Source organism: Anguilla anguilla, chromosome 2 (assembly GCF_013347855.1).
Source record: "Anguilla anguilla isolate fAngAng1 chromosome 2, fAngAng1.pri, whole genome shotgun sequence".
Classification (NCBI taxonomy): domain Eukaryota; kingdom Metazoa; phylum Chordata; class Actinopteri; order Anguilliformes; family Anguillidae; genus Anguilla; species Anguilla anguilla.
Window position 1 is genome coordinate 41,658,447 of NC_049202.1, and position 24,789 is coordinate 41,683,235.

The following is a 24,789-nucleotide window of genomic DNA, read 5'->3' on the forward strand; positions in this document are numbered from 1 at the left end:
ATAAAACTGCATACATGTTTACCTATGTGATTATATGTTTCATTTACATTTTCAAAATTCAATATTTGTCAGTTGCATCAAGTCAACATTTAATATTATAGCCAAATCCTGTGACTCAGGAACTATTCGCAACTGCACAATAAAATGTTCAGTGTTAAATCAGCTCTTACAGAGTACATATGGTCCCAACAGGACTCGTATGTGCTCTGTCAGAGTTGAATTAACACTGCACATTTTACAGTGCGCCTTTGGGAATATAGGGCCCTATTTTCCAGCTGATGCATGGTATTATAACCCGTTGCACTGGCAAAGTGGAAATCTCATCATGGAGTTTGACAGGCCTGTGCCGTTTGGTAACATCATGACTCACCATGCACCGAAGTGGGAGGAGAGGCACTGTAGGGGGCATTTAAATAAAGATCAAGCAGAGCTCTGGAATTTCGGTGCAGCTCAGTGCAATTTTGGTGTGAAGTCTAGTCTGCGATTTGCGCCATTACCACCCACCTGCACAAACCACCTCTAAGTTGTAGCCCAACGTACAGTAGATTGCTTATTTTTATGCATTCCCATTCAATGTATACATGATCATAACCTATTCAAAAGCAAGTCAGTGGTTTTCATGTATCATATGAAGTCCAGTTTGAATTTGATGTAAATCCCCCAAGCAAGAAAAAACGCATATTTGCATTTTTTTTATCATTTTAATTCCTGTGTTTATTCATGTTTTTAGTTGTTTATGGCTATTCCTATACTGCACTTCATCATTAAAATAATTAACAATGTTTCTTCATATTAAAACATCATACATGTCAATAAGGAGTAAACTGTATGTTAGTGTGTCTGTAGCATGTGTGTGTGTGTATGCCTGCATTTCTGTAATCTTTTTCTGTAACACTTTTCCATGTCTTTGTATTGAAATCATTTATCTTTATTGGCAGATGCTCAACCAGGAGACGCAGGTAAGCAAAAGTTACATAGCATACATGAGGTTGTTACTGCTGGAATGTAAGTTTGATTTTTGATGAGGCATGTAGTGCCGTTCCTGTGTCTGTGTGAAAGTGGTGTTGAAGGGAAATAGTTTTTTCTTCATCCTCCTGTGAAAAAAAGGAACAAATCAAGTTACTGCTGGGATTGGTGGTTAATGCAAGATTTTTCCCTTCACTCTAAAGCATTATTATTATTATTATTATTATTATTATTATTAGTACTATTATTATTATTATTATTTCTAAGTAGTAGTTGCCAGAGACTCAAGGGCAATTAAGGTCAGTTTGTACATAGTTCAATTAAACCACATTACTTATGTCAGTAAACTATTATCCCAGAATGACAATTCTCACTCTTATACAGTACAGGTAACTGCCCAATTGTGTGTGTGTGTGTGTGTGTGTCTGTTGAATTTATTTCTGCATGTATGCATATTCTCCAAACACTACAGTTCTTGCAATGAAATTCATTATTTTCATTATTTATAGCAAAGCCTGCAGAAGGAGGTAAGAGTGCAACAATGTTCTAAATTGTCTATGTGAGATGTGTGTTGGTATGTGTACGTCCATGCACATCATGTGTGAGTGTGTGTGTGTGGAGACATAAAAAAAAATTACATACATCTTTACCTATGTGACTATATGTTTCATTTACATTTTCAAAATTCCATATTTTTGAGTTGCATCAAGTCAACATTCAATATAATATTCAATATTAAACGCATACTTTGCATTTATTGTTTGTTGTCTTTTTTATATTTTTATCATTTTAATTCCTGTATTTATTCATGTTTTAATTGTTTAGGGCTATTCTTATACTGCACTTCATCATTAAAATAATTAACAACTATGTTTCTTCATATTAAAACATTATACATGTCAATAAAAAGGAAACTGGATGTGAGTGTGTCTATGGAATGTGTGTGTGTGTGTATGTCTGCATCTTTGTAATCTTGTATTATTTTAACACTTTTCCATGTCTTTGTATTGAAATCATTTATCTTCATTGTCAGATGCTCAACCAGCAGAACAGGGTAAGTAAAAGATACATAGCATACATGAGGTTGTTACTGCTGGACTGTATGTTTAATTTTTGATGAGGCATGTAGTGCTGTTCCTGTGTCTGCATGAAAGTGGTTTTGAAGGGAAATAGTTGTTTTTCAATATTATTGTTACCAAAATCTCTGTTTATGGAACATGTATCTCCAATTCTCTTCTGAACTCTGTTGGCCTTTTTGAAGTTATCAAAATAGCTAGCTAGCACAGACAGTAAGTATAACAATGTTACATGGTTCGATACCAAGCTTCAAAGTAAATATAGCTAGCTAGCTAAAAAATAACATTGCTGTAGCTAGTTTTACAATGTTAAAGTGAATCATGATAACCAGCTAGCTACATATTAGCCAGCTAGTTATCTGAAGAGCAGCTTATGATGGACTTGTCTCAGCTAAATGGGCAGATACAGCTTCAGCTCTCTGCACTATATTTCCAGCCTGTTACCTATCCTTAGTATTGAACATAAGCTAATGGAAAATAGTTTACAAGCATTTGCCATGTTGAACATAGCTCTGATAAGAGACAGATTAAAGTTGTAAATAATAATTTCTAATTCTGGTCCAAATCCACCTCCTTGGAGGAAAAAGGAAAAAACCAAGTAATTGCTGGTGGTTAATGTAAGTTTCTCCCTTCAGTTTAAAGCACTATTATTATTATTATTATTATTATTATTATTATTATTGTTGTTATTATTATTATTATTATTATTATTATTATTATTATTATTATTATCAGAACTAACTTTGTTAAAAACAGCGTTTCCATAATTTGCTTTTCAGGACCTTGTGGAAATTACTTATTTTAAAAATGGGCTGATGAAAGAGAGTACTAACATCAAACAGTCATTTTTGTCTATTTTTGAGTTGATATACTGTTTTTAGGTTTAGATTAGCTATAAATAGAGGGACTATTTTCATATTGTTTACTGCGTAGACCAATATGAAAATATAATATTCTTTACTTCAATTAGATTTCTCTCATATTTAGTGTATAAGATCAAACTGATAAACAATAAGTATGTTTTTCTGTAGGCTTTTTTGCTCATGTTACCAAGGGCAATAGTTTTGAAAGGCATTGTACAGTATGTGGTTTGTTTGTGGATCTCAGTGCATGATGGTGTGTAACAGTGTTCACACAGAAGTTAGGACTAACAAATTCCTTTATTTATTGACATCTTAGGTACCACTTTTATATAAGGCAAGCAATAGATTTTCATCTAATCTATTTCAGCATAATATAGTACAATTCAAAATAGTGATGTGAAATTATGTCAATGATGGTCCATATGCAAGATTCATCCAATTTCAATAGACATGTTGTCTTCAGATTTACTGTAACACTCTAGTACTGAAGAGTGGGCGTGACCAAACTAACACACACACATACACTTGCAGCTAAAGGATCACCCATACCTTCAGTTCACAATCATTAGAAAAATTACTACTATTGGTCTCACTCTCATAATGGAATACATGTAAGATCATATGTGAATCCATTTAATAAAATTTAAAATCTACTGACCAAAAAAAGGTAATAGAAGGATAGACAGGCTGCAAGTCTAAGGCTAGTGAGGGATGGCTCGTCTGGTATCATAACAACCCAACATCTGTCAAGGAACAAGGAGGACAGAGGCTACCTGACAAACCTGCAGTTTCTGATAACCCTGCTTACATAATATGTCAAAGCTAAAACGTGTTGTATTGTATGCAAGTAGACAGTTTTTTTTCCATTATGTTTGTCCCTGGTTAACTTACTTCCCTCAAAACACATTCACGTCTGTAACAACATAGAGGGATGTTTTTTGCAGGGGGACGAGTCATCTGCATCTCTGTTATTGCATGTATTCTTGCCTGACTTTTACAACAACAAAAATGTTCATGTCTGAATAGCAGATGATCCACACTGCTTCATCTTTGCTTTTCCACTGTTCATTCTTCATCTTCTCTCTCTCAGAGGTTCACGAGATGACAGAACTGACTGGTCTCTTTGTGGAGAAACCAGACAACGCCTGTGCTACAACTGGTGAGAAGGCAATTTCATCCTCTCATTATACCATTAATAAAGAGCATGTCTGTTTCACAGCTCCATTGGAGCAAAGCTGGGTCAGGCTGCTTCAGTGATCACTAATGCATTCACTGCCATCAGCATATCAGTACCCTAACGTCAGCACAGTCGCTTTCCTTTGTTAATCATCAGAACCACATCACAATCCACCAATAACCATTTGCACAGAGTAACATTGCACCATTGGTTGTCAGAACCAAGTCAAAATACACCAATAAGCATCACACAGATCCATTAATTGTCAGATTATTTCAATGCAACATTTCTTGCTTACTCTTTCTTGACTGCGTGTGTCTGTTACGCGCTTGCTTTTCGGTGGCAGAGAGAGTTAGTGGCAGGAGGCCTGAAATATCGGCATACAGCAATGTTCAGTGGTAAAACTCTTGCCTCTAAAATAAAAAAAATGTGTTAAGACAACGATGTTTAGGTAAACATATGATCGAACAACAGCTAATTTACAAACAAACACAAAAGCAACTTTTACTGAAATTAAAAAAACTAGTGCATCCTGTCAACCAGTTAGCTGGCTTCCTAATGTAAACTGTCAGTGTAAACTGTCAATGGAGAATGGAACTGAACAGGCTGGCTTATATTGCTGGGGCGAGGTACAACATGCTGCACAGGATAGGACCAGGTGGAAGCAGATAGTCGCAGCCTTATGTTCCACAGGGAACAAAGAGGATTAAGTGAGTAAGTTATATTGCTGGAGAAATACGAAGGCATTACCATGTGCGTATTGCCCACACACCAACACCTATCAGCAGAGTCACACTGTCCCATTAATCCCCAGGAACACATCAAAATGCAGCATTAACCATCATATGAATCATACCGCAACACCCTGTCCTTAATAAAATGCATTCTCTTTGTTGCAGAAGTCCAATCATAAAATAATCACATGGTCAAATTCCATACCTGATATTAACAGGTATTTGTCATTATCAGGGAAAAACATTACATTTACGGCAAAGGTGGACTCCACCAACCTGCTTAGGAAACCCACCATGAAGTGGCTAAAGGGAAAGTGGCTGGACCTGGGCAGCAAGGCAGGCAAACATCTGCAGTTTAAGGAGACCTATGACAGGAATACCAAGGTGTGTATGTGTGTTCATGCAAATGTGATAATGGCTAAACTGTATATTATTGCCATTGCTTACAAGACCCCTTCAGCATCATCTCAGCGAATGACCTTGGAATTTTGTGCAAATGCAGCATTTCAAATAAATAATATTAAACATAAAAACATAGATAACTATTTTTTTAAATAATTGTTTTACATGGACTCACCTCACCTTAGTTGTTGTCCATCTTATGCCCATATGACTTTTCTTAAAGTTTAAGTATGTTACTGAAGTGGATGATGAGCCTCGGTTGTGTAAGTGTTGTGTTTCTGGAACTTGTGCTCCATCAGCAGGTTTTACTCAGACAGCTTTTTCCCCATTTGTGTTCCTTCCAGATTTACACCTATGAGATGACGATGATCAAAGTGGTTGCAGGGGATGCAGGTGGTTACAGGTGTGAAGTCACCTCCAAAGACAAGTGCGACAGCTGCACATTTGAAGTCTCAGTGGAAGGTGAGATACATAAGTCAACCACATCTTTAAGTGCTGGCATCATTGTGTTATTTAAGCAGTGCTTCTCTTACAGACTGATTTTGTCTTTTTAGCTGCCCATGTAGAGGAGAGTCAGAACATTCTCCAGGCATTCAAAAGATCGTGAGTTGGGCATTTGTGCGCACATACTGTACACGTGTGCACAGGCATACAGTGCATATATGTTTATAGTACCATGCTGCATAGCATGTGGTTCTGGTTTATAAATACTGACTGCTCTAAAGCGCATCAAATTTTATTTTCTCAGAGATGCAGGAGAAGATGAAGGTGACTTGGACTTCAGCGCTTTGCTAAAAGCTGCCAAAAAGTAAGGGTTTCTTTCAAATCAGTATTTTGCCATACACAATTATCACTCTCCTCTCTAACCATGTACCAAATTTAAGCTAAAGATTCTTGTTTTACATTTTGAATAATGGCAGAAATGTATTGTAAGACACTAACGGTACATTTTAACCACTTACAGAGTTATGAGTAAGTAAACTGACTAAAAAAAGATTAGATGGTCTGGTTGCAAGTTATAGATATTTTTTATTTTGTGGTAAGACTTGATAGATTTTAAGTCCTGTTTTTTTTTATGGGCTTTACAAAAGTTATAAAATCCAAAGAGATTCTTCTGAGAACCCTGTTCAAATTCCTCATGTCTGGATGATACTTCTGTACTTGAGGTGACTTCAGAAATAAGGAATGGAATGCTGCAGTCCATCAGTGCATCTAACATGTGCAGTATGCTCAAATTAACATATAAGGAAAGCGCTGAACCAAGCTTGATCCCAGCACACAGCCTTCAAAGACTTCTGTCAGGTAAAGACAAAAAGACATGTTGAGGTCAAAGTACAGTTTTCTACATCATAGTTTACTTAATTAAGTCACAAAAATCAGATCAGATTCAAACCAATCAAATCAGATGAACCTTGCACTGGGGCAGCGTTCTAGGTGGGATGGATCGGTCTGTGTGGCTGACTGTGAGGCATTGGAAATTCCACCAGATTCTAGACGGACTGGGCAACAGACAGCAGACAGCTGGTACAGATGACCTATTTCCAGAAGGGGGGGCGGAGGGGGGGGGGGGGGGGGTGGGGCAGGCCTTGAGACATGCCTGTATTTACAATGTGGGCAGCAAAGCCAGACAACTCTATCTCTCTTTCTCACTGTCATTCCTTGCATTCAGGAAGAAAGAGCAACCAAAAATTGATGAACAGGATGTGTGGGAACTTCTTAAGACAGCACACCCAAGCGACTATGAGAAAATAGCCTTTCAATATGGCATCACCGACCTGCGTGGCATGTTAAAGCGTTTAAAGAAGATGAAAGTAGTGGAGCCCAAGAAGTGTGATGGTGAGGAAAAGGGAGCTTTGGGGACAGAGTTTATTGGGTTGCAGCTCAGTAAAAACCTACTCTGTATCAGTCAAAGTAGTCCTCAATGGACACCCTGTGATTTTAGGGTTATTTTAATTACGAGAGAACTTGATTCAGTAGTGTGCAATGTGATGTATAATTGATTTGCAGATCAAAGAAAAAGTGGTATCCACGTGCACATCCACTGAGTCTTGTGTCAGCATAATGTAGTTTTCTACAATGTCTAAACTGTTTGCACCTCAGTTTTCAGTGTGTGTACTCTGTTGATCCACCCTCAGCCTTCCTGAAGAAACTGGAAGCAGCCTACTCGGTAGATAAGGGCAAGAGGATGGTACTGACAGTGGAAGTGGCTGATCCTGATGTCCAAGTCAAGTGGCTGAAGAATGGACAAGAGATCAAACAATCAGCCAAGTATGAGGCAGGGGGGTGGGGGGGTGGGCATGGCAAGGGTTCCAGGGAACTCACAGGGCAGGGGAGCTTGAGGATATATGAAGCATGATGAAACAGAGGGCAATAGATTTATAGTAAAATGTTTTGATCCTGCCAGTGGGCAGTTCAACATCATTTCTTCTGTTTCCATCTCTTAGAAAACACATTTTCTCCTTTCCCTATCTGTTTTTGTCTGTCAGATATATCTTGGAGGCTTCGGGGAACAAGAGAACCCTCATCATAAATAAGTGCAACCTGGCAGATGATGCTGCCTATGAGTGTGTGATTGGGGATGACAAGTGCTTCACTGAGGTCTTTGTCAAGGGTAAATCATCCTATTCATCTCTCTGGAAAGATATGGGCCTTTTTTCACGAAACTGGATTACTGAGTTAGCTGGATGACTGCACTGAGTAAAACTCGAAACAGCTATTTTTGTTACCTCAGTAACCTGCTTCATGAAACAGGACCCTGTTTCAGGAAATACCCCCAAATATTAATCATGGTTACCAAAGTGATAGGAAGGATCAGCATAAACAATGTCCTTTCTGTAGATTTATATCATGTTCACTGCCTCCAAAGATTGTTTTCTGAAAATAAATTAACCCACTCAATTTTTGGTAGAACATAAACATTAAACTGTTAGGAAGCTCACAAATGATGCTGGATTTTTCTGGTGTTGGGCATTAGACGGTACAAATTGGTACATGCAGAAAATTAGTGTCTTATATTTTGATTGCTTTCCAGTTAATAGTAGAGAGGAATGCCACATCTCGTGTACACCACTAGGTCGATAACAATTTTCAACCTGGGGTAAAACCAACCAGCTTAATAAAAACAAGTATCTAACACCCTGTTAAATGATGTTACATTGGAGTTTCCATTTTTCTGCTCACTACCTTTATCTGCGTATACGCATGTGCCTAATTTCTTTTAACAGAACACTTCACAATAATCACAGATACTTATAAAACTTGGCTGAACATTTATTTCCACAAGTGACCCACCAGCATACATCTCCAACTCTGGTATCAGTGCAAATCATTGTTGTTGCTGTTGTTGTTTTCCCTCATGCTATGCATTTATTTATTAGAGTCTAATGTAAAGCAGTAAAATAAAAGTAAACGATTGTTCCGCCTTCAAGCAAGTACATTAATAGCTACCAGAAGCCATCTTGTATAAAAAGGCACTTTGTCCTTCACAAGCATGGGTCTGGCTATTGAATCTTTAAATTAATGGGAAAAAATAGAGAATAACTCTAGAAGCAGTCTGCTGCCATAACAATGTCATTATGGATATTATGTTAATGTTTCTCACTCCCTTGTTCTTGGTTTAAGAGCCACCTATCACTATCACCAAGCTTCTGGATGACTACCACGTGGTGGTGGGAGAAAGGGTGGAGTTTGAAGTCGAGGTGTCAGAAGAGGGAGCCCATGTCATATGGTCAGCATTATCTGATTTTAATACCTATTCTATATTAATAATTATTATATGAAATCCCATCTTTGCCCTGCATGCATTATATTTAATTGTTCTTGGCCATTTAAAAATGTATTTGCAAAATAATACATCAAAAAATTCAGTACAACGTTTCTTCCATTTGGTGTCATCCTGGTCTTTATTTGGACCCCACACTACACCTCCACTGAGGGCAATCAGTTGAACTACATTATTGTACACAGTATAACATACTGAGGCTGACCAGTCAAATAGTTTGTGATCCATTAGTGTCCTGGATCAATGGGATTCCTGGAAGAGTGGCTAGGTGGAAACCACTGCTAGCCAAGAGAACCATCAATGCTCGTCTCCCATTTGCAAAAGCACCTTGATCATCCCAAAGCATTTTGGGGGAAATTGTTCTATGGACAGAGGAGTCAAAAGTAGAACTGTTTGGATGACATGGGTCGCAGTATGTCTAGTGTAAAGCAAATACAGAATTTCACAGTAAGAATATTATACCAGCAGTCAAACATGATGTGATGGTGTGGAGATGCTTTGCTGCCTTGAGACCTGAACAATTTGCCATTATTCTAGGACCCATGAATTCTGCTCTGTACCAGAAAATTCTGAAGGAGAATGTCATCTGTCCATGAGCTGAAGCGTAATTGGGTTATGCAGGAAGATAATGAAACAAAGAAACAAAAGTAAAGTTTTGGAGTGGCCTACTCAAAGTCCTGACTTGAACTCAATAAAGATGTACCTGCTGTTGTAGGAATTTCATGCTCAAACACCTACCAATTTGTAGAATTAAAACTGAATTAAAGCAACTCTGCAAAGAGTGGGCTGAAATTCCTCCACAACAATGTGAAAGACTCAAACTATAGGAAGAATTGGATTGCAGCTGCTAAAGGTGGTGCATCTAGTTAAGTGTAGGGGTGCAATTACTTTTTCACATGGGTGATAACTTTTTTTAAATTAAATAAATGAAATCATTTAAATCTGTTTTGTGTTTACTCAGGTTCCCTTAGTCTAATATTACATTTTGTCTAAAGATCTGAAACAATTCAGTGTGATAAATATACAATACAAGGACATCAGGACAAAGGGGCAAATACGTTTTCACAGCAATGTATACATGTACAGCAGAGAATAAAAGCTTTTTTGGAATTCCAATTCTATGGTAACTTATGCCAATTTACAATAATTCAATCATCCATTAAAACAGTTCCTTATTCTCTCTGTCTTTCTCCCTTCCTTTCAGGATGAAGGAAGAGGAGGAGCTGACAAGAGATCAAACCCATAAGTATCGCTTTAAGAAAGATGGGAAGAGGCACTGTCTGATCATTAATGAGGCGCAACTGGAGGACATGGGAATGTATTTTGTCTATACCAATGGTGGCCATTCCAAGGGTGAACTGGAAGTGGAAGGTATCTGGTCACTGCTGACTAAAACAAGCATGACTAAAACAAGGCTAAGACAATGACAAACTTTTGACAGTTCCCAAAGTTATGTTAATTTAGATTCACAACAAATGGACCATGACATTAACAGGGATGTGACTTACATTTTCTATGTCAGTAGCTACGGGAATACAACTTTTGTCCCTGTCCTCTTTCTCATAGAAAAACAGCTGGAAGTATTGCAGAGCATTTCCGACTTAACAGTCAAGGCAACAGAGCAGGCCATGTTCAAGTGCGAGGTGTCAGATGAAAAGGTGACAGGAACATGGTTTAAAGACGGTGTGGAGGTCGTGGCCAGCGACCGCATCAAGATGACACATTTTGGAAGGTAAAGAAGAGTGCTAGTATTTATCTTGATTGGTTCACTTCAGGTTTGTCACATTTCCGTTGTGGTTTACTAAAGAATTATTTAAGGTAACTGTAGGGCCAGGCTCTTGTAATACTAGCAGTTATATGGAAATGTAAAAAGTAAAATGTAAAAAAATGTAAAAAATTCTGGTAAAGACAAATGAAAGATGGAGTCTGGGAAGACAAATGTTGAGAACTGTAAATCTAGAGACAAGACTTGGAGGTAAGTTGTACATTTGCTCATACCTTTTATGTGGATGTAGGGTTTTTCTTGTGTCTGAATCACTGATTTTTGACTAGTAAAAATTAAACTGATTATGCAAATGAGCACAGCCGTAGCAAGTTAAATTAAATGCAGTTGCAGTATTTAAGATGTGTGTTGTTCAAGTGAGAAGAAAAACTGTGCAAATCACAGCTAAAATAAATACTGTCAGCAAAGTGAAAAGATCTAAAATTGACTTAAAACCTTGGCAAGACATCAGGCGACACCCCAATGAAAAGATGGAATATAATCAGATCCTTAATTAAAGGGATGGTTCACCCAAATTGCATAATTCTTTAATAGTTGTCTATGGTTAGTTCCACAACTGGTTGTTCTACGTCTTCTGCTATGTTGCAGCTAATAGTAGAATTAAACCCTGATATCCATTATTAGCTGCAGCATTGCAGCAAAAGCAGGAGAGCTAGTTTATGGAAACTACTGCCCATAGACAGTCATTATAGAATTACTCAGTTTGGTTTAACTATCCCTTTAAATTGGACTTATTTTGGCATGTGAAACAAAAGTGAAAAACTTCAACAATACTCTTGAGAAAAAATTGAAAATCACTTCTGCACGCTTCAGTCCCCCGTGCACATGGGTTCAGGAGCACCGTTCTCTTCCTCTCTCTACTTCAAAAAAGCTCCACTGCCATTCCGTTGCACACTGCAATATTGTAGAGCATGCAGCAAACCGCAAACACCTGTACCACTTTCTCTGGGCTGTGCAAGAAGGCTCCGCCTCTGTGGTCCAGGCAACAAAATCATCTGTTAAAGATGCCAAATATGCATTCCACCACATTTCCTCCTTGTACCACTCCATCTCTGGTGAAGTTGGGTTTTGGACAAGCGTCAGCAATGGATAGGCACGGTCACCTTTACAGTAAATAGGCAGAAAGAATCTTAACACATCTCATAAGCAAAAACTTCAGAAAACAGTAATATTTTTCGTAGTCTAATTTTGTACCCAGTAGTTAGCCACCTCCGTCACCATCTCTCTTCTTCATGAACAGGCTACTGTCCCTAAATATGAAGGAGTCATGTGTGCATTTGAAACCACATTTGCGATGATGTTCCAGTAGTCACACACAATCTGAAAATTGATAGAATGTGGGTGCTTTTATGTTTCTGTACACATGCTCATTTGTGATGAGAGTATCAGGTGAACGTGTGTTCAGTCAATTGCACCTAGCACACCTGGGCAATTAGCAATGGTAAAAATGTTTGGTTTCCAGAAGGGCCTCTCGGTTATTCGGAAATCTGATGTAACGGGACATTCAACGCAGCTTTGCCTTCAGCACCAGCGACTGCATTTTAAAAGGCGGCCTGCAAAATGCCAGCTAATGTCCAGCTGACGCGCTGGAATGACCCAGAAGCTGGGAAATGCAGAGTGGAAAGGACGCACTAGAATGACCCAGAAGCTGGGAAATGCAGAGTGGAAAGGACGCGCTAGAATGACCCAGAAGCTGGGAAATGCAGAGTGGAAAGGACGCGCTAGAATGACCCAGAAGCTGGGAAATGCAGAGTGAAAAGGACGCACTAGAATGACCCAGAAGCTGGGAAATGCAGAGTGGAAAGGACGCGCTAGAATGACCCAGAAGTTGGGAAATGCAGAGTGGAAAGGACGCACTAGAATGACCCAGAAGCTGGGAAATGCAGAGTGGAAAGGACTGGTGTTGCTGCTGGAATGGCGTGGCTTTGTCTTGCAGTCGGCTCCAGATCATCTCCCTGCTCGTGCAGTAACTGGAATGTGGCATGTTGGTTATACTCAGATTCTCCTCTGATATGCCGAAATGCAATATTCTATTTAGAAAGATTCTCTCCATTTACAAACGTACCACACTGACAAGGTTCCCTCCTAAGAATGGAAACTGCCACCACGTCGATGTTAAGACAGATGTTAAAACACAGATAGAATTACCTTCGTTTCAATGGCCACCAGCCAGGATAAATCATCTGTAGCAGGTCATATGCATACATTTCCATTCTCTCCTCCCATATTTTTGTGGTCAAACATCAGAATGCCCAAAAATACATGTGCATTAACTAAAACACAAATTTACCTGCACAAACCACCGGTGTAAATATGGACAGGTGCCTTTTGTCTCATTAGGGTCTATAAAAGCACCGCAAATTCTTAGCAAATATGGCCCTTAAAGTGTTCTGAACATTCTAGCCTGCAAAAAACAAGTAAATGAAATAAAATATTTATAGGCTAGAGTTAAAGGCTTACAATTTAAAATATATCTGTCACTTATTTTGTCAAAAACACAGCAACTTATCACCCTACAGCACGAAGCAATGATTTCCATAGGAATAAAATCATGCCAGCGACCTGCAGGGGGAAATGGTTACCGGGCTACTGCAAATCTCAGAATGCACTAAAACCTATGAGAAATTCAATTTTAAGTCTGCATCGGCAAACACCCTTGCCTATTGGGCATACATTAATAGTAGATATGGCTGAAGTTTAGCCTAAAAACAGACACACAGAAAAAAGCCAGTGTGAATTTTGGCCTGGATTATGGTGGAATGGTGTGATGCCTTCCTTCATGTCCCTTCCTTCTTCGACTTATACAGGATACACAAGTTGGTTATAGATGATGTGAAGCCGGAGGATGCTGGAGACTATACCTTTGTCCCCAATGGATATGCCCTCTCCATCTCTGCAAAGCTCAACTTCCTGGGTGAGGCCGTGAAAAGTGTTGTGAAATTAATTATGGAAATGACAATGTAATATAAAACTTAATATGAAAGTATGGATGCTAGTTTTAGCCCACAGAGATATTTTAGTTTTAGGGATTATATAAATAGATTACAGAATTCATTCAGCTTATTTCGGACAAACCGCAGTATGCTGTATGTATGATAAATTATTGTCCAACACAATTATTATACAATTCAGATTTGTTAACAGTATGATTACAGGTGACTGCAACTAAAGGTAAATAATGGGATGTAGCACTGACTTATTTCTTTTTCCCTCCAAGAAATTAAGATCGACTATGTGCCTCGACAAGGTAAGGCTTGCACACTGTGGTTTCTGTTTGAAAGAACCACTCATATATTATGCATTATCACCAGGTTTCCTCTTATGATCCTGAGCTCTAATCATCCCCTTGCTTTTCCCTCAGACCCACCCAAGATTCACCTGGACACCACTGGAAGCATGGTTTCCCAAAACACTATAATTGTTGTCGCTGGCAACAAGCTCCGTCTAGATGTGGAGATCACTGGGGAGCCTGCTCCTACAGTCTGCTGGATGAAAGGAGACAAGGTGAGGTGATGGTACCTCACCTTGGGTCATAATGAGGCAACTACACAAACTTTTTCATGATGATAGCATAGCTGTGCCTAATCTTGCCACTTTTCAGAAATTGTGCTGATAAAAACACATTTTAAAAGAAAGTAAAAGCACATATAGAATCATTGTGTGTACTGTTTTGAAATGTCACCGACTGGCCATTGATTATTGTATTTATGCTAGTTTGTTGTTTGTATTTTAAAATTGAATAGATAGACCATCTGTTCCACCACTGTATTGATTCCATCTGTGGTGGTCCTAATCTCACCATTCCATGGGTCCAAACTGGAGCCCGAACCATGTAACTAGTAAAATGACAATATGGCGTTTTACACTGCAAAAATTGTTACCTATGACCTGAGTTATAGATTATATTCCAATATTTTTAGATGGAACTTTTGATTGGGTGGAGGGGGTAAACGCACTTGGACGGAGGCTGATTAACATGAAGGTTATAAATGCTTAAATGTTGTTTCTTTCACATGGCAGGACTTCTACTTTCTGACCCTGGATTTTACTTTCTGCCGTGTGTTTCTTTCTGCGATCTGTTTTATATATTGTATATGCACTTTGAATTTACAGTACAGAAAATCTGCAGATACAAACCATCTGTAACATTATGTTTCCGTTTCAGAGCAATCTGTATTAATATTGTTTGTCCCCGTCACCCAGGTTATTTCAGATGAAGAGGGACGTGTGCGAGTGGAGAACAAGAAAGACATGAGCTCCTTTGTGATTGAGGGAGCAGAGAGGGAAGACGAGGGAAACTACATTATTACTGTCACCAACCCTGCTGGAGAGGACAAAGCCAAACTCTTTGTCAAGATTGTAGGTCCGTACCAGCTGACTCTTTATGTGACAGTGTCCCTCTTAACACTCTCTGAGATTACAACCTCAGCTCTCTCTTGCTCCCTTTTTATCTCCCTTTTTTCTCAATCCTTCTTTTCTGCCCATTTCCTGCCTTGACCCCACCTCCTTTTCTCCGTAGATGTGCCTGACCCCCCCGAGAATGTCAAATGTACATCGGTGGGTGAAGACACCGCCGTCATTGTCTGGGAACCTCCCAAATTTGATGGGGGTGCACCTATTAAAGGTACCAACCATTTACTGCTTTGCCCACCTATCACTTTTTTCACGGGTTGATGTACATGAGGCAAGAAATGCTTTGTTTGACCCTCCCAGGCTATCTAATGGAGAGGAAGAAGAAAGGATCCTCGAGATGGACAAAGCTTAACTTTGACATATATGAGTCGACGACCTACACTGCCAAAAGGATGATTGAGGGGGTGATGTACGAGATGAGGGTGTTCGCAGTGAATGGCATCGGCATATCCCAGCCCAGTCAAAACTCCAAGCCCTTCATGCCCATTGGTTTGTACAGCTGTTGCTCCTTCCTCTGCCTTTCTTTTTTTGACCATGCTCCTCCTTTTATAACACCAAACAGACCCCTGCAGTGATAAGCCCACTAGCGCTAACGTTTGTCCCACCCCTCATTTCTTCCCCAAGCCCCAACTAGCGCACCTACGCGCCTCATAGTGGATGATGTGACAGACAGCACTTGCACCCTGAAGTGGCTGGACCCTGACAGAATAGGAGCGGGGGGCATCGATGGATACATCATTGAGTACAGTAAGGAAGGAGGTAAGTGTGTGATGCCATGCTGGAGAAGTGCTTTAACTGAAAATGAGTGGATTGTTTTGATTAGTGAAAGAGAACTTGTATTTTTGATTTTCTAATTTGCTCAGTCATTGGACTTAATTAGCAGTTGTTTAGGGCAGGTAAAGTATGAACATTCTCCTACTAATCACCCTGTCCTCTGAATCTATTGTCTTCTCTCTCCTACCATTCAGTGGTATTTCTGCTTTCTCCCCATATCAATGATTTCTCATGTCTGCGCTCATTGGAATTCTTTACTCTGCCTGTCCCCTGCTCACCCCTATGCTTCAGACACAGAATGGGTGCAGGCCAACAAGGACCTGGTGGAGAGGAACGGCTACACAGTCCGGGGACTTCCCGTTGGGGAGAAGCTGAATTTCAGAGTGGTGTGCGTCAATATTGCAGGACGCAGCCAACCTGCCACCCTTCAGCAACCAGTCACCATCCGCGAGATTGTGGGTAAGCGGCCTCCTCTCGCCATCCAGCCCTGTGTCATTGCTCATACATGTGTGCATTTGGATCTGTGTGTTGTATTTGTTGCAAGTAACATCCATCTCTCATGCTGTCTTACAGAGCTCCCTAAGATCCGTCTCCCGCGTGAGTTGAGAACTAAGTACATCAGGAAAGTGGGTGACAAGATCAACCTGGTCATCCCCTTTCAGGTGTGTGGGTGCTTCACTCAGTCAGTCTTGGTGGATGGTAGTGCCTGCTAGGTGTGCGGTGAATGACAGTTCTTTACACATTTCAGGGTAAGCCTCGCCCTGTTGCAATATGGACTAAGGATGGTGAGCCAGTGGACCCCAAAAAAGTGGGTGTGCGCAACTCCAACGTGGACACAGTCCTGTTCATCCGATCTGCTGAGCGGGACCACACTGGGAAATACACACTCACAGTGCAGATTGAGAACATGGAGGACAAGGCCAGCATTGATATCCGAATTGTGGGTCAGTGTCTCTGTGTCTGTGCTACCATTGGGACTTCATGTGTTGTAGTCCTGTTTGCAATAGATAATAAGCAGCAGTTGATAAGGATATTGTTTCACTTGTGCGTGCCTGTTTGTTCTGTAATAAGGAAGAGACAAGGCCTCATTGTAATTACTAAAACAAGCCAAAGTAATGATAGCCACCATATGTTCCGCAGACTTTTCCTGGTCCACGGATCCACACCTCCACAGATACAGGAAACAGTGGAGACTAATTACAGAATTTAAGAGCTTTGATGGAGAGCAGTATTTCAGGACAGCATCACACCCATCCTCACTCTCTTTATGTGCTCTCTCACTTTAGATTTTTCTCTTTCTCTCCAGAGAAACCAGGGTCACCCATTGGGGTGAAGGTAACTGATGTGTGGGGTTTCAACGCAGCTCTGGAGTGGGGCCCCCCCTCAGACGATGGCAACTGTGACATCACAGGCTACAGCATACAAAAGGCTGACAAGAAAACCATGGTGAGAATGGAGAGTTTCAGTACTGGATGTGTTAGTGTATGTGTAAGTGTTTGTGAGGCAGGTAAATGGGATGCTAATGATGGGAAAGTACAGTTCATAGTATGAGTGTACTGGTATTGAGATGATGCATAGAGCAGTCCAGTGGCCATGTACAATGTGGTGGCCTGAAAAAAAACCTGAAGTTGTACCAATGTAATGAAATGCAAAGGGGTTGATTTAATTGAGGTTCTATAGGACACATCTTCTGACACCTCTGATATGTTAGTTTTAGGGTAGCTACGATCATTGAAACCGGGGGCTTACGAGGAAGGAAGGTCATTTACTCATGATGGTAATGAAGACATACAGTATGGCCCGGAGGGAAGCTAGCAAGACTAACTATGATAATATGAGTCACAATTTAAAACTTTGGAGCAGGATTTTTAGAGGTGATTCCATGCAGCTGGAATGAGGGGAGGAAATGTATAAACAATATTCCAAAGTTCCTTTATTTATGTACTGAAAGCAAATAAAAAATTATTAAGCATAAATTAGCAACAGTGTCATGTGTAGTGGAGCTGACTTGGTTGGGATTACAGAGATACGGCATGGTGTAGGGGATGGTGCATATAATGTCAAGAGGGTATAAACAGAAAGCAAGGACAGAGGCAATAAAAGAGGTGGGAGAATATCCCTGTTTTAAATTAAATGCACTGTAAATTGTAAGTTGATCCCCTTGTTCTTAGTGAAAGACTACTGGGGCAACATAAGGGAGTAATATAGGACTATGCTGCATGCCATGCCAGTTTCGGACAAAAATGTGTATATAGCCCTCTATGGAAACATAAAATAAGCTTGTAAAGAGAAGTTATATTAATGGGAGATTTCAATAACCTAGCTATTAAATGGGAGGTGATATCAGGATAGGGAAATTTGAAGAGCTTTTAGGTGCTGTAAATTATTTTTACATCTTTTTTTGGCACTTTTTGTTACTCCAAATCAATTCAGGATCTGGTTTTGTGCAATAATTGTGACAGAATTTCAAGCTTAGAGGTAATGGAGCCATTGAAGACAAGTGATTTTAGGACAGTTGTTTTTATGTGTTTTGGCAAGACAGGGCTTCCTCTTTAAGCTCAGAATTTTTTAGGGATGTCCCAATCCAGGTATTTTGTGTCCCAGACCAAACCAAGTACATTTCTGATCTGATACCTATATTTTTGTTGTTTGTATTTTTGAAAGTATTCAACAGCTGGCCTTGACACAAGAACCCAGCTTGGCTTAAAATCAGTAAAACAATTCCAGGGTACGCATGAAAAGCTTAAACAAATTAAATAGAAAATAAATTATTATTTAAAGGGATATTTCACTTTAGTATAGTAGCCAAGGCTACATACATACACTCACTCTCTGACATAAAACCAGCATTATATGGTCATTTTCTTAAAAATGTGTTTTTATTTTACTTATTTATTTTACTCATTTATTATTATTGCTATTTTCATGTTTTTGTGTTTTTGCTGTTGTTGTTTTTTGTTTCTATTTTTATGTCCCCCTCTTTTTTGTAAAATACAACAACATTGAAATTCTGAATATACTATAGACACAATAAAGTGTTAAAAATTCCTTGAATTAATGAATTAAGAATTAAAGTTAATAGTCTAATTATCTCACAACTACTTTTGATCAATTTCTAATATGTTGTTCTATGCTGTCCGATTTATACACATGCCAATTTACAGTGGGATCTCATGTACTTTTTTTCATTACTATTACAAGGGTAATAGACTGATTGCCAGGGTGCACAGCTCTGGTCCTGGTTTTTGTCACAAACAGTTGCCTTAGTTTTAGTTCACTGATAGCTCTATAAACTGGTTCACTCCTGTATTTGAGCACTGTAAAATCTTTAGAATACACTTGCAGTATGCAGGTTTAGTTGGTGCTTATACCGATATAAGATCAAGATACAATTGAGCTAATGAAATGATTTTAAAATGGAGACAACGCATTCCAGTGACGCCACACCTTTAAGAGCATGTGCAATTCTGTTACGCAAGTCTCAAGTTATGTTGGATAAAAGAAATATATAGCTCTGTCAACCACAGGGATCCACCTTCATGATTAATGTGTACACTGTCGCATAATGGTTAAGGTAACTGGGCTTGCAACTCCAAGGTTGTACATTTCGTTCCCAGCTGGGGCACTGCTGTTTTACCCTTAAACTGAATTACCTCAGCAAATATCCAGCTGTATAATTGGATTGTGTGTATGTTATCTCTTTAAATTACTCTGGGTCAGAGTGTTCCTAATGCCTGAATTATGAATGCTTATAGACTGACTATTCAAAAACCATAAAAGGGTGTGGACTATAATATTTTAGGAAGTCCTCCTCACCCCTAAAACCGTATTTCTAATTTACAATAGATTGTTTACATATGATGTCATCAGGAAATGTATTGCCATTTTCCTCTACACAGTATATTCAATTTCATTCCATAGGTTTCAGTCCCCTAACTCATGGGATCTAATTCCATCTTTATTTAAAATGACTCAGATGTACAGTGTTTAACACATTTATTTGATTGTGCTCCGCCATTTATTTTTGTAATATATGTTAGTGTTGTAGCTGGCTTTGTATGTGTCACTGCTGAAGACAACATCAGCTTTAAAAGTGACTGCGGCACAAATGGGTATTGAGATGATTTTTATTAGAGTAACTTGGTTACTGCAGTTATTTAAATATTTGTCTCCCTACAGTGAACGTCTACTATAGTTATAGCAGAAAACAAATTACACTGAGGCACATTTCATGTCATTTAATGTCAAGCAATTCTAGTGCTGCTTGCCTGACATGTCAGTGGTGTCTTCTTGCAACTATGACAGCTGCCATATCATTGACAAGTTTCCACGGTACATGTCTTTTAAATGCACTACGTTATCTCCCAGTTCCCAGCCATCTTAAAAAATTCATTATTTTTGCAAGTGATTTGAATTTAAAATTTCAATATGCTTGACCAGACAACACACGGTGTCACTATTTCTCAGGAGTGCAGTTGCATGCTCTTTCCTCCCATGACAGGTGCTTGCTGAATCATACATCGTACAGATTTTTTCTTCTGATTATTGCAATGGTTAACATGGTTAACAGGGGCAACATCACAGCAATCCTTTTTTTAAATAAAAGTAAAATAAAAGTGAATTAACAGTTATATACAAAAGTTGTCTCAGTAGATTAAAGAGGGCTTAGATGTAAATGGCTCAAGAAAATACTGCACAAATATGAGTTCCTGTGTCCATTGGTGAATGGTAAGCTTAGGCATATACTGTACGTAGATGGATGGTATGCCTTGATGGGCTCAATGGCCTGTTATCATAATATTATCATGACATTTTTTTCTGTTCTTATACCTATATAACCATGCACTGCACAGAGATAACCAGAAGTCAATGCAGTTTCGAAGTATAATTGGAATTTATACTGACGCTGCTTGGTGGGGTGTCTGAGTTATTCTGACTAAGCTATACCCATTGAACAAATATACCCTTTGAACCCCTTTTTCTCTTTTCAGGAGTGGTTCACTGTGTATGAGCACAACAGACGCACACACTGTACTGTGTCTGACCTCGTCATGGGGAACGAGTATATGTTCCGTGTCTACAGTGAGAACTTTTGTGGGCTGAGTGAAGAACCCGCATTCAGCAAGAACACAGCTACCATAGCCAAGACAGGTAATTAACAAAAAAACGGCTTTGTACCGCAAACAGTGATGTTCTTGAGACATGGTGCACCACCATTAACCATTGTTCTTGTCTTGTTCATGTGCAGGTTTGACTATAAATCAAGCTGCCTTTAAGGAGAAGGACATGAGCAGTTCCCCCAAGTTTACACAGCCCTTGATAGACAGATCTGTTGTTGCAGGCTACAGTACTGCCATCAGCTGTGCTGTGCGGGGCTTTCCCAAGGTAGGTTTTTCATACTGTGTGCTAGTGCTGTATCTGTATTAATAGAAAAAACTATGCTGAAGTGAAATGCTGAAGCTGACTTATTTTCTCGTAAGTCTCAAAAGACAGGAAAAGACATCGGTCAGCCTAACGCTAACATCAGCCTGCTCTCCATCAAGGTGTATCAGCACAGATTTTTGACAACTGTTACAGCCCTGCATTTATCTAATGCACTTCAAACAACATGTACAGTACTCACCACTGGGCAAATTGCTTAAAATTCAAATCTTCATTTGTTTAGAGCTTTAGAACAATGGAATCATTCAAACTTGGAGAAGCTAGCCTAATTTAGTAAGTTAGCATTGTGTCTCCCCATGTTAAGTCTATGGACAATTCAGCATCCAGATTTTGAATTTTGAGGTCTCATTCAAATTTAATAAAGTCTACAGAATGAGGGGTCTTAGATCTGGATTCGTTGAGTTTAAATTGAATTATGTTTGCACAAAAAAGTCTTAATTTTTAATGCAAATTATTTAGTAGTATCCACCCCTAAACAGTAATTCTGTAACGTACTGCATCTATACCAAAATCTGGATTTCGGGAGCCCATAGAGATTGTTGTCCACCTGTGAAATGGCATTGAGATTGGTTTTGAAATGGCAGAGATATCAAGCTTTTATATGAGAGTGCTACCATGCTCAGTGTCCTTTAAGAACTGTTTTGTTTACTGAGCATAATGACTGCAAATTGAACATTGCTGTTTTATATGCTTGGTTCTAAGTCACTGGGAAGTTCTGAAAGCATCATCACACAATTACCCTGAATACAAATCCTGGTCACAACAACATTTTTAAGCACACAGTAATGCTTCTAAGAACGCTCTCGGTGCAAATCAATAAATCACAGCATGAAATACAGGGGGCCTTTACCCTGGGCCTCTCAAGCTAAAGTACTAGTTTTCAGTGCAGTGTATGCATATCGTAGTGCAAAATTAAATGCTAAACATTCAAGTTCCAACTGTGGAGGGAAGTCACATGGGTTGATGCACAATTAGGCATAGCGTCGACTTGGAAAGGAATACTTTAGTGGGTAGGGTATTCCTGGCATAATTTTGCATTATCAACTGTTGTGTCAGATAACACATATTGCAGTTATTTGGCATATTGCAGTTATATTTTCTTGCAATAAAGGACACAGTTGAATCAATTTCAATATTTGTATTTCTAAAGTATAGCAGTGTGTTATATAGGCTAAGGGAAAAATGTATCAAGGCATATTCCAGGCACACTGACAAAAGTGCAAAATTGTTCAACACAAGACAAAACACAAAATGGAAAAGGTAGTTAAAGAAATGCAATATTTTTAAAAAGGAATTTGTTCAATCATAACAAATTCAAACACGCTTCTCCTGTCCCCTGTTCCTGCTATTTGGAGTGCGCTTTTACACACACACTGTCTCTTTTCTCTTGCTCATCAAATACACAGAGAACATGCAGCTTTGGTGGTTTGTGTGAGCTGGGACCGCACACAAAATGGCTACATTTCACACAGTTGTAATGTAGATTGTTCAGTTTACGCAAAGTCTGTTTCAGAGAAAAACTGTATGTCGGAGGCGTCGTAGTTATAGAACATATTATTTCAATAACTATAACACCCACAGTTATTTATCCCCACCATAATGTCTTTATCCACTTCATCACATGATTGCAGTGAATGCATTTTGTGTGATTGTGTGAAATTAGTTTTGATTGTGCTTGATAGATCATTGACACATTCGCACCAGCACCTGCTGCCTACTGTCTGGCAGGCAATTTTTTTATGAAGAAAATGGTACTTGTACTGCTTGTATTTCTTTACATTTACGTTCTTTACGTTACGTTTTTTTTCAAATTTAAGAAAACATAGTAATTTTATGCCAAAATATTTAGGAAAAGTCATTGAAGGAGGAGAGCATTGTATTTACAGTGTTGGAGTAATTTTAATTTAAAGTCTAAATAGCCAATGGCATTGCCACTGGCCTTTCTAGTGTTAAATCAATGAGAAGGTGATTCACAGAACTATTCCCAATATGGGCTTATCACAAAGCATGGTGTTTTTATAACCAGGCACATCTTCAAGGTGCTCTCCCAAATATGACAGAATGGGCATACACCTGCAATTGAGCATTCTAGTTTTATGAATAAGAAGAGGAATGGGATAAAAAATGAAAGAAGGTCCACTTGAAGGCACTTTAAAGATTCAGGTTGTTTCTGGGGCTAAATTGCCTCATGAAAATCATTATTTAAATGTAAAGATTTTCAATGGGTAAATAAAAAGATTGATGCTCTGTTGCACTAAATATCGCATTACAAATACTTGACTATATGTCTACTGTGTCTACCCCCCCCCCCCCCTCTCTCAGCCCAAGATCATCTGGATGAAAAATAAAATGATAATTGGGGAGGACCCTAAATTCCTCATGCAGAACAATCAGGGGGTTCTGACCCTCAACATTCGCAAGACCAGCTTGTTTGACGGAGGGAAGTACAGCTGCAAGGCTGTCAATGATCTGGGAGAGGATGTAGTGGAATGCAAGCTGGAGGTCCGAGGTATACATGGATTAGAATTATGAGTGATGGAAGTGTGCTCAAAAGGGTCACTGTGTTACAGGAAGTTCGGACATTTAAACACAACTTTGTGAAACATAAAAGGTTATTACACATGATAAAGACCATGACTTTGTCACAGCGTGGCTGAAAAAATGTTCAGACTTAGCCTCATCACAGAATATCAAAACGTTATTATAATTATCCGTGTAGTCATCTTGTGCTAATTGGATTTCCTGCATTGATAAATGTTATACAATTCAATGACAACCAGTCTGTGTGACAATAATTGTGATAGGCTGATGAGGCTCATCAAAGTTATGACTTGGATAACTCAAGCTGATTATAGGTCTCAGCAACAGAAATCTGTGACCTATGAACTAAAGACTATTAATAACCACAATTCATTGGCATTCATATCATTAGCATGGATCCTGTGATGTAGCAGTAATATGACAGCGCAACTGCAAAATTATTCCTGTTTAAACCTCCCTTATATAACTGCTTTTTTCCCCAGTTATCCAAGCCGAGAAGGTGGAGTGATGGCGTGAAAAGCACAAATGAAGTGGCGAATTACAAGACACACAAAAGGACAAAAGTTCAATGGCAGAAAGTAAAATAAAATAAAATATAATTGAAGTCATAAATTGCTTGTGTCTGTCTTTTATAACTGTTCACACTCCATTAATTACAGTGGCTCTGAAGTGCAGAACTCAAAAACAAAAAGATCACAAAAACAAGAACTTTCTGTGCCAAGCGCAAACAAGCAAAGAAAACAAACACAAAAACATACATCCGTGAATGTCACAAACTTCTGTTAAATAAACGACTCTGAAATGCAATTACAGCATGCAAAAACAAAATATTGCTTA

General features: G+C 39.0%; 1 protein-coding gene across 50 annotated transcripts in view; it reads left to right on the forward strand.

Annotated features, from left to right (window-relative positions):
- Positions 1-24,564, forward strand: part of mybpc2b (myosin binding protein Cb) — a 58,987-nt gene extending 34,423 nt beyond the window's left edge. For all 50 annotated transcript variants that reach the window (XM_035402295.1, XM_035402314.1, XM_035402305.1 and 47 more), the window contains 29 exons: positions 939-959; positions 1,476-1,493; positions 2,000-2,020; positions 3,996-4,064; positions 5,052-5,200; positions 5,563-5,680; positions 5,773-5,821; positions 5,967-6,026; positions 6,888-7,054; positions 7,354-7,486; positions 7,705-7,829; positions 8,840-8,945; positions 10,204-10,370; positions 10,566-10,731; positions 13,590-13,696; positions 14,000-14,029; positions 14,144-14,286; positions 14,986-15,145; positions 15,302-15,406; positions 15,496-15,684; positions 15,820-15,954; positions 16,261-16,428; positions 16,543-16,631; positions 16,718-16,913; positions 17,276-17,415; positions 20,961-21,120; positions 21,218-21,354; positions 23,734-23,920; positions 24,435-24,564. In XM_035402295.1, the coding sequence (XP_035258186.1) occupies positions 939-959; positions 1,476-1,493; positions 2,000-2,020; positions 3,996-4,064; positions 5,052-5,200; positions 5,563-5,680; positions 5,773-5,821; positions 5,967-6,026; positions 6,888-7,054; positions 7,354-7,486; positions 7,705-7,829; positions 8,840-8,945; positions 10,204-10,370; positions 10,566-10,731; positions 13,590-13,696; positions 14,000-14,029; positions 14,144-14,286; positions 14,986-15,145; positions 15,302-15,406; positions 15,496-15,684; positions 15,820-15,954; positions 16,261-16,428; positions 16,543-16,631; positions 16,718-16,913; positions 17,276-17,415; positions 20,961-21,120; positions 21,218-21,354; positions 23,734-23,920; positions 24,435-24,460 (3,341 nt within the window). In that variant the 3' untranslated portion in view covers positions 24,461-24,564. The remainder of the gene's footprint in view (positions 1-938; positions 960-1,475; positions 1,494-1,999; positions 2,021-3,995; positions 4,065-5,051; positions 5,201-5,562; positions 5,681-5,772; positions 5,822-5,966; positions 6,027-6,887; positions 7,055-7,353; positions 7,487-7,704; positions 7,830-8,839; positions 8,946-10,203; positions 10,371-10,565; positions 10,732-13,589; positions 13,697-13,999; positions 14,030-14,143; positions 14,287-14,985; positions 15,146-15,301; positions 15,407-15,495; positions 15,685-15,819; positions 15,955-16,260; positions 16,429-16,542; positions 16,632-16,717; positions 16,914-17,275; positions 17,416-20,960; positions 21,121-21,217; positions 21,355-23,733; positions 23,921-24,434) is intronic.
- Positions 24,565-24,789: the final 225 nt, after the last annotated feature.